Source organism: Hipposideros armiger, unplaced genomic scaffold, assembly GCF_001890085.2.
Source record: "Hipposideros armiger isolate ML-2016 unplaced genomic scaffold, ASM189008v1 scaffold_47, whole genome shotgun sequence".
Taxonomy (NCBI): domain Eukaryota; kingdom Metazoa; phylum Chordata; class Mammalia; order Chiroptera; family Hipposideridae; genus Hipposideros; species Hipposideros armiger.
The window spans coordinates 4,566,307-4,576,001 of record NW_017731397.1 but is presented as its reverse complement, the minus strand read 5'-3'; the positions used below and the strand labels follow the sequence as shown (position 1 = coordinate 4,576,001).

At 57.1% G+C, this 9,695-nt stretch overlaps 1 protein-coding gene across 5 annotated transcripts in view; it reads left to right on the top strand.

Moving 5' to 3' along the window:
* The window catches only part of CRHR2 (corticotropin releasing hormone receptor 2), a 45,244-nt gene that overhangs the window by 18,070 nt on the left and 17,479 nt on the right, over positions 1-9,695 (top strand). For 2 of the 5 annotated variants that reach the window (XM_019639931.1, XM_019639930.1), the window contains exons 1-2: positions 213-553; positions 701-826. In XM_019639931.1, the coding sequence (XP_019495476.1) occupies positions 451-553; positions 701-826 (229 nt within the window). In that variant the 5' untranslated portion in view covers positions 213-450. Of the gene's footprint in view, positions 1-212; positions 554-700; positions 827-9,695 lie in introns of those variants that run through there. The other 3 variants (XM_019639929.1, XM_019639928.1, XM_019639927.1) reach the window with 2 other exon arrangements.

The window sequence follows — 9,695 nt, the reverse complement described above, 5'->3', positions numbered from 1 at the left end:
GGAGCACAGGTTGTAGGAGACAGCCAGGTGGACGGAGGCTGAAGCGTGTTAGTCCGGCGGGTGGGCGGGCGCGCTTCGCTGCCTCGGCGCCCGGGACCCTCGGACCGGGCATTCTGCCACCCCAGGTCCACGCTCTTCATCCCCGCCGCCTTCCTGAGGACCACAGCGGGGCCTGAGAAGGCCCGGCCCCGCCCCCTGACGCCGCCATTGGCCGTGACCGAGCGGGTGGGCCCGCCACTCCGTGCGCTCTGCGGCGCTTCTCAGCGAAGGTCCGGACTTGGCCGCTCGCGGCTCTCAGGCGCGGCGCCCGCGGGCTGTCCGGCAGGTCCGGGCCGGGTAGGCGGGCGCCAAGACCTCACGCGCTTTCGGCGCTTACTCTCGCACGCGGTCCCCGGTAGCCACGCCACGCGCGCACTCACTCTCCCTCTCAGCGCGCGGCTGCGGGGCGCGATGGACGCGGCGCTGCTCCACAGCCTGCTGGAGGCCAACTGCAGCCTGGCGCTGGCCGAAGAGCTGTTCTGGGACGGCTGGGCGCTGCCCCTGGACCCCGAGGGTAGGCAGGAGGCGAGCGGACCCGGGCGGCGCCGGCGCCTTCCCTGGCACACTGGGTGCGCCCAGGGCCCCGCGCTCCGAGCGCCCTGCGTCCCGCGGCGCCCCCGGCAAGCCCTCTGAGCCCCTCTCCGTTTTCTCCCGTCGCCAGGTCCCTACTCCTACTGCAACACGACCTTGGACCAGATCGGGACTTGCTGGCCCCGGAGTGTGGCCGGAGCCCTGGTGGAGAGGCCGTGCCCCGAGTACTTCAACGGCATCAAGTACAACGCCACGCGTGAGTGCCCGGACCCTCTGCGCCCGCCTCCCAGGAGGGCGGTTTAGGGAGTGGGGAATGCTTGGGACCCAGCGTGGTACACGTGCTGAGGGTCGTGGCACCGTCAGACCGTTGACGTTAAGGACCCCTTATAATGTTGGGGGTGCTCTCTCTGCCCCTTCCTCACTGTAGCTTCAGACCTCAGTAAGACAGTGATTTGCCCACGACTCCCGTGCTCGGTGCAGAACCCAGAAACAGAAGAAGGAAATACTTCCTCCCTTTTGAGGGCAAACCTCTCTTCCACATTATATACTCTGGGTGCCTGTTCCCCCATTAGAGCTTCTCTTTGTTTAGCCATTGCCCCCAACCACCCACCAGGGGGGCTGGGGACGCTTATGCTAAGTTCCCCAAACCCCAGGGTGAGTGCGATGATCAGACTCTTGACTTCCAGAGAGGAGGGCAGGAGGCAGGACCGGTGGGGTGAGTGAGAGCTTGTGTTGGAGAAGCATAGGCGCTCTGGGCCTGAGTGTAGGGTGTTGCCTCTTTCTACCCAGATGTCTCTGGGCTGAGTCAGGAGCTGAGGGCAGCATTACTCCAGCACCCCAGGTAATCCATGGTGTCTGCATCAGGACCCACCCCCCACACACACACACACACACCTCCCAGGGTGAACAGCCCGTGCCTTCTTTCCTCCTGGAAAACCACTGGCTAGCTTGACACTCTGGGGAAAATGGCAACAGAGGGTGCCAGAGTCACCCTGCACCAGGTGGGAGTGTCTTGTGAGGCTGCAGGGCAGTAATCACTGGCCCACCGTGACCTGCCACTCACATCTCCAGCTCCACCCCATCAGCAGAGAGCCTCCTGACAGGGAGTGGGATATCTGAAGCCCCTCATCCTGGAAACATGGTAGCAAACTCTCTCTGAATGTTTGTCTCAACACTGATACAGTTCCCCATGCCCTTGCTTGCGCTCCGCCCCCACCCCCCTCCCCCCCACACAGCTGTCCAAGCTCTCAGAACCTGAAGCCTTCACCTAGAGAGATGGCAAGAGGGCAAGGCAGCAGTGCCTACGTCTGACGCTAAGCAGCATTCCCCGGTGCACCAGTGGACCCAGGGAGCAGCTGTGCTCCAGAGTCCAACAGCAGAGGTGCTCCTAACAGGAGGGAGTGGTAGAGGTAGTGAGGCCACGCAGCAAGATTTCTGCATCATCTGAGGACCTGCTTCCTATCATGACCAAAACAGACCTCCCTGCCTGGAAGTGAGGCCCCTGGCCCGGGAGGCGTACAAGCAGAAGGACTGGCTTTCATGCTCCTTCCCAGTCCTGAGATTATAAAACTATTTTTAGGATCCTGTAAGCCGTCTGGGGTGGGGCCGTGGAGCTCAAGGGCCCAGGCACTAAGGACCAAGCGAGGTGATGGGGCATCTCAACCCTGTAGCCTGTGGACCCGAGGGAGCTCCGGTTCCTACCCAGCCTGGGGTGCCCCTGTCTTCTCCCCAGTCAGCTTAGAGCTCTCTGAGGGCAGGGCCTGGGTCTCTTCTTCACAGAGCTGAACACAGTCTTTACTCAACTTATTAAACGCCTACTATGTGCCAGCCACTGCACTGGCATTGAGGCCCTCATTCACAGTTGCAACAGACAAAATTCAGAATTCAGAGTGATCTATGCCCTGATGGGGGAGCACAAGGGGGCTGTGGGCTGGGGGGGAGAGAGGCGGTGGGGCGGGGAAGCCTTCCCAAAGGAGGTGCAGAGCACAGCAGACTACTCTCATCGCATCAAATGGGAAGCCGAGAAAAGGTCAGGCGCCACCGTGCCACCGGGGTGAGCAAATGTAGTGCCAATTAGCCCCTGGTATCTGATGAACAGTTTTCTTCATTTGGACCAAAGTGCTGCTGCACTGTAACTGCTGGGGACTAGAAAGAGCTTAGGGGACCGGGAGCGCCACCATTATCCAGTGCAGCCAGCTAATGGCAGTGGATACGCAGTGATTGGGTTCCCTCCTCCTCCGCCTCCTAGCTGCTGCTTTCTCTCACTATGTTAGCCTTTTCAGTGGGGTCCTTCCTTTTCAAAGGACGCAGGTAGGAAAACAGCTCCTGTGAGAAGCTGGGGGAAGAGGAAGACGGGTCCTGCCTCCTCTTCCAACCCAATTCTGTGAAGCTACAGCCAAACCCCCTGAAGCCCTCGTCCTTTAAAGAGTGGGCATGGCCCGGTGGGATAGCAGCTTAGGCATTAGTGTCCGCGAACTTTCGAACGTCGAGAACCTGCCACAAAGCTACCATGTATGGGTCATTTTCCGTGCGCCGGCTACCACCGAGAGAGCTCTGCATATGCGCTCCCACTCGTCCCCACTTCCTGAAGACCCCCCCGGGATATGTACTGCTTTTATGCCCATGTTGCAGGTGAGAAAACTGAGGCTCAGAGACATGAAGTAATTTTTCAAGGTTGTAATCAGCTCCTGTTTACCAGTACAGGCAGGAGAATCCACAGCCCTCACTTTTCACCATGGGCAGTACCGTCTCCACGAGAGACAATTTGTCAGGTGAGCTGAGAGGGACAGAAAAAGGCTTCCCTCTCCTTTTCTATGACCCTGGAGGATCAGGGAGGGCTTAGCTCTCTGGACTTCTGGGGGCAGGTAGGCGTTCGGCAGGTGGAAGTATAACAGGTATCGTGGAGGAGCTGGGACCGTGCTTTGTGCCTGGGGACTGGTGAGTGTTGCATGGAGCACAGGTTGTAGGAGACAGCCAGGTGGACGCCGGCCAGATGGTGCGGGCAGAGGGCTTCGCTGTTGGTGCAGGGCGTCAGGGAGCCTGGGGGAGCTTGTGAGCAGAGGAGCTCAGCTTTGGGCACAGAGTCTCTGGAGGCAACAGGAGGGTTTAGGAGGCTACTGCAGCTGGCCCAGGCAGAGTGGAGGCTGCAGTATAGGGGCAGGATGGACAGGAGTCCTTGCGCATTTGTAATTGACAAGACTGGGGTGGGCTGGGGAAGTGTGTAGTCAGGAGCAACACCAGGTATACAGGAAAACGCTGAGCACAGCTGGGGATGTGTTGACTCAGGGGCTGGAGGGACATCTGAGCAGAGATGTGTAGAACACAGTTGGCTGTGTGTAGAGGGGGGACAGCTCAGGAGAGCGCCGAGGGCTGGAGACAGGGCATTGGGGAGCTCTCGGGTGTGTGCTTAGCTAACGGCTACAGGTAGCAAGTTTGGGAGGCCAGGCCAGACAGAGCCATGATTATTCTCAACCCAGAGACCATTTCCAAATGCAGCAAAGGAAAGGAAGGGACTTGTCCATGGTCACATATGCTAGTCTGTGGCAGAACCAACTTAAGCGTCCATGTGTCCAAAGCCCCCCCTTTGGGGTTCTTGCCACCCAGGCTGCCATTCAGCAGCCCAGGCTCCAAGTGTGTGTACTATTTGTTTGACCTGTGTTAACTCATTAATCCTTACACTCACCCAATGATAGAGACATAGTATTATATTCACATTATACATGCGGAAACCGAGACACAGAGAATTTAAGTGAGTTTCCCCAAGTCACACAGCTTGTAACAGAACAAGGATTCTAGCCCAGGCTCTGCTGCCTCTCAGAAAGCAACTCTGCTGCGTTAAACAAAGAAGGGATTAGTTGAAAAGATATTGGGGAACTTGTGGATTCACTGGGTGGGCTAGAGAACCAGATTTGGGGCCTCCAGCCAAGAACTCAGGGTACAGCTGGCCTAGTAAAGGAACCCCCACTTTTCCAGAGTGGGCCCTGATGACGCTACCTGCCCTAGCCACCAGATGGTCATAGCTCTGCTGCCACTGCTGCTCTGGGCTCTGAAGCTGCCTGCAGTGGCCCCCAGGAGGCTTTCTCCCCATCTCCATTTTGTGGGCCCGCAGCTAACTAACCCCTCAGGCAGGTACATCTAATGGGGTGAGGGGAGTGTGTGAAGCTCCGGGTTACACACTCCAGCTCTGGCTACAAGGGAGCCCGCAAGGAAGGCCCTGGCGTTTCAACTTAATGGCAGAAGGTGGCTTCTGCCTCCCCACCCCACACACCCCCAGGTTTCCCCAAGCCCATGTGGGAAGCAGGTTCAAATCCTGGGCCACCCAAAACTATCCTAATGTCCATACACAGCCGAAGCTGGGACGAGTCCCATCCGCTTCCTGGGCCTCAGTCTCCCTGTCAGCAGGTAGCTGGGAAACGGCTTCGCCCAGCAGTGGTTTGGCCAGAGCGGGGCACTATGCGCGTATTCCGTTTTCCTCCCACCCACCACCCTCCCACCTGGACTCCTCCAAGCCCATCTCTGTGTGTTTGTATCTCTGTGTGTCTCCCTGCCTCTGCCTCTGTCTCTGTTCCTCTTTCTCTCTGTGCGTGGTTCTGTCTCTGCCTCTGGGCATAGTTTTCTCTGTCTTGTTGTATGTGTATGTCTTTCTCTTTTTCCTGTCTGTGCTGCCCTTCTCCTCGCTCCCTCCATCCCTCCATCTTCCTCTCCGGCTTTCTTCCTCTCCGTCTCTCCCCCTTCTGTCCGCCTTACTCTGGCACCTCCTCTTGCCTGGTCCTGTGGTCTTCACGGCTGCAGAGGAGGTGGTGGCCTCCTCCTGGACCAGGTCCATTTTCCTCCTGCGGCATCGCTAAGCCCAGCCTGGCTCAGCCTCGTCCTCCTTGACCTCAGGCTCCCACCATGTCCTGTTGGGAACAGCTGGTCCCATCTCTACTAAGGCACCTTCCAGGACAGGGGAAGAAGGAACATTCTACCTAACCCCTCCCTGTGGAGAGGATGGGGGGCCCACTTCCCAGAACCCCATTCTAGAGACGGGTTGAAGCATGGGTGGTGTTATTAGTAAAATGGAAGTACATAAGCTGAGTGGTCTCCAGCCAGAGGGGTCGTCCCATTGGGTCTGCCTGCTTGTGCAAGAATCCCCTCTTCAGCCCTGAGGGGACAGGGGTGATAGGACAGGCTGAGCCCTGCCCTCAGGAAGCCCTGGGCTGCTTAAAGACCAGACTCACATAAATCAGCAGTCAGGGATTGGACAGAGGGGCTTCGCGGGCCCTGGAGCATTCCTGGAAGGCTTCCTGGAGAGGGTGAGGGTGGGCCTTGATGCAGTGGGATGTCACATTGGTTAAGGACTGGCCTGGTGCAGGGGTGGAGCCTCAGGAAGGGTCCCAGACAGATTCTGCTCTCAGGGCTGAGGAAGTAGAAGCTGTGAACCTGGAAACTCAGGTCTGCATTCTCAGTGGGACCTGATCATACCCTGACCCCAGAGGCCCAAAGGCTAGAAATCACCCTGGGTTTGAGAACTGTTTTCCTGCTTGGAGAGAGCGAACGTGGGACATGCATGGCTGTCACTGGGGGTTTGGCTAAGAGAAGGAGGAAGGGAGAGAGAGCAGAAATGGATGCCTCTCTGGCCACCCAGACACCCAGAGCGTCCCAGCTGCAGGGCCTTCTGGGCTGAGTCCAGCCCTCCCCTCCCCTCCGCACCCCTGCTACTTAGGGGTGGGAAATACCCAGAGGGGGAAAGACACTTGTCCAGACAACCCCTTGCCCCCCCTCCCCAGAGATCCCCATGTCAAAGGGAGGACATAGGACTCTGCCAACCAGAGATGTCTTTACCCCACATTACTTCATAGAAACGGTGGGTGAGAGCCAGCTCTAATTCTGGCCAGGCCACTGACCACTTGTCTCACCCTTCGGCAGGATTTTCTCCTCTTCGGGACTCAGTTTCTGTGTACTAGGTGGGGGGGAGGGGCAAGTTCTTGTGGCCCCTTTCCTCTAACATTCCTCCATTCCACAGCAGCCTCTGCCTCAGAGGTCCCTGTTAGCCTTCTCCTCCCCGCCTCCCTCTGCAGGCTGGCGTCATGGCGACGAGCCCATTGAGCGTTGCTATGGATTACTGGAAGGAGGGAGCCCTGTACAGTTGAGGCTGGAGCAGGGGATAGGCACCTTCCCACACATGCCTCTCCTAGGGAGGGCAAGGATCTCATATCATGAGCTGGATTCCAGTTACACCCCTTCCCTTTTTGTGGGCCCAGTGTGGTCTCTGTTAAACTGCAGTGTGCCTCACAGACTCAGTTTCCCCACTGTCTGCTGTAAACATGTCTGCCATGCCCGCTCAAGGATGGAAGGGCATCACGAGTGAAAAGTCCTTTAGAAATACGGTGCTGATGGTTTTTGGAAGTCCAGAATGGACAACTGGGACCCTAAGAGCAGTGTCCACCCAACACTGAAGAATGGAATAGAAGTTCCCTATCCTTCATCCCAGATATCACAAGCAGATGGCCCTGGGGAGGCCCTTCCCAACCTGATGACTGGGTTGGTGATGAGAGTCCCAGCCTCTCAACCCAGCACCCCTTTGAGGTAAGATTGGCTTTGAGCTTGGGTGAGCATCACCAGCTGGGCCAATGTGCATGATCAGATCAAGACAGGAAATGTTCAAGCTGGGCCCCAGAGCGGGCTGGCCTTAAGTTAGCTGCAGCAACGTCTAAGCAATGCGTGAGGGTTAATGCAGGGAGACATACATTGACTGTTTGGGAAGCGCGAGGGAACTCTGCTGTTGGCGACACGACTGCCACACTTCCCCAAATGGTCTCTTCACCGGAGGTGAAAAGCAGTTAGTCATGCCCCACAGCATCATTGCCCAGTCCAGGTAAGGGAGGTTGTTCCTGCAAAAAGTAAGGACGGTGACCTAAGGTGAAGGTTTCCCAGCAATGCCTCAAGCCAGACAGGAAGGAGATGGCTGGGTCTAGAGCAGTCCAGCTGCAGGGAAAGGCAGTAGGGGACTCAGGGTGGGACATCTGGCCCCTCAGGCATTTTCTGGTCTGGGGATCCAGACACTAAGTGGCTAAGACACTGCAGAAGCAGCACAGCTGACTGCCTCTTCTGGAACATGGTGTGGCAGGGAGAGGCTTTCTTGGAAACCCAGGGCTCCCCTGAGAAAGCGTGTCCCAGGAGAGGGAGATCTGCCCCTTCATTGCTGGTGACCCCAGGCATGTCCCTCTCCCTCTTTGGGCCCCTTCAGACCAAATGATGGAGAGGTTGCCTCCCCCTGTTAAATTCCCAAGGAGATCCCTGCTGACTCAGTTTCCAATGCACTTTTCTGGGGACTGTCGCGGCTTCCTTGCCCAGAATCCAGAGGATGCTGACCACAGGTTCGCTATTTTAGACAGATATGCCTCCCCCAAGGGGGGTTGGACTTACACTGCCAGCAGTTCTGGCGGTGGGGCTCAGGCTACCTGTGGCTACGGCGTGTGTGACTCTAGAGGCCCCCTGCATCTGTGCCTGTTCTGCATTTGCCATGCAGGTTAGAGGAGCCTGGACTTCCACTCCGAGCCTCTCATCCTCGTTCAGAATCCCGCAGTCACCTAGACAACAGCACCACCTTGGTCCATCCTGAGCCCTGTGTACTCAGCTCTGTGTGGCCCTTTAGAAAGGACTAGAGGAGAGAGCAACCTAGGCCTTGTCCCCTTAGGTTCGCTGGGAAAGCATGACCCCTTTACAGGGGTCAGTGAGAGAACAACCCTGACCCAGCATGAACTAGGAGAGGTGAGCAGCTGAACCCCCAAGGGGTTGGAGCAGTCCTGAAAGCACCTGGAGGATGTAGTCCTGGAGGATGTAGCGCTGAAGCTGGGTCTTCAAAAGGGACATGATTGGTGTGACCTTCTAGGGCTGGGCCCAGGGCCATGGGCTGAGCTCAGGGTTGAGAGGGCTGGCTGGGTCTTAGGAGCTGTCCAAGGTGGGGTCACCTACAGAGATGGTGGGGAGTGGAGAGTGGTTTTGTTCTGCTATCCGTGGTGCTGAAAGTTCCTGTCCACACAGTGACTTCATTCCTTCAGTAAATAGGTATTTGCTTCTGGCCCTCCCCGCCTTCTGGTCAGCACCTGCCAGCAGCTTCCCACCCTCACTTCTTGTGATTTTCTTTCTAGGTATTCAATGACCATGTTGCTGCCCCTTCACCACAGTCCCACTCACTACCCAGGCCCAACCTGTCTCTTGCACTCTGCCCTCTATAACTACCACCAAAATGGTCCTTCATGGTCCCTGTATCCTAAGGCCTGTTTCCCATGCCTTGCCAGTTACAGTATCAGACACAGAAGTGCCAACCTAGGGAACACTTGAAAGTGATGTAGGGATGTTTAGGGTTGTTGCAATGGTTCAAGGTTGCCATTGGCATTTAGCAGATTGAGAAGACCCACACAACAAATACTTGATCCACCTAAGATGGCAATGCCATCACTGAGAACCAGGTTATGTTACTTTTTCTGAGAGGGGGAACTGAAGCCAAAAAGGGAAGGAATTTAGCCAAAGTCACTTAGCCAGCCAGAGACAAAACTACAGCGAGAATACAGTCTCCCATTTTCTCTCAGCCAGGCTTCTGCACCACTCAGGTAGGACTGCCTAAACCAGGAACTCTTATCACAGTGTCGGCATCTGAAAGGGGGAGAGCCCATTGTAATGGGGGCTTTCAACAGGCCAGGGCCACTCTGGGGGCACAGGCCTGGCACATTGCTTTGGGTAGGGTCCTGGCTTCCCAGGCACCCTGGAAGGGAAGACCCTGCCTGCATCACCCGGGTCCTAATGCCCCTGGCCGGCCACACTGCACACCATCGGCACTGATCTTGGCAGGGGCATCTGTGTTGCTGTGGTAACGGGCACCCACCTCCCTGTATCCATCCCGGTCATTCTGGCCTGGCTACCTGCCCTCAGACTTTCCATGCCCATCTTCCTGTGGTTCCTGAGGGAAACTCTTCCTGTCTGACTCTATCCTGTTCAAGGCTGTGCCTGAGGGCTCCATGTCTTCATTAGCCAGCTGTCCTGAAGGGCTGGGAGCATCTGTCTTCCAGGCCCCTGGTACCCAGCGTCGGTAGCCAGAAACTCATTCCCAGGCATGGCTCGGCCTTCGGAGGGAAGCCGCCTCC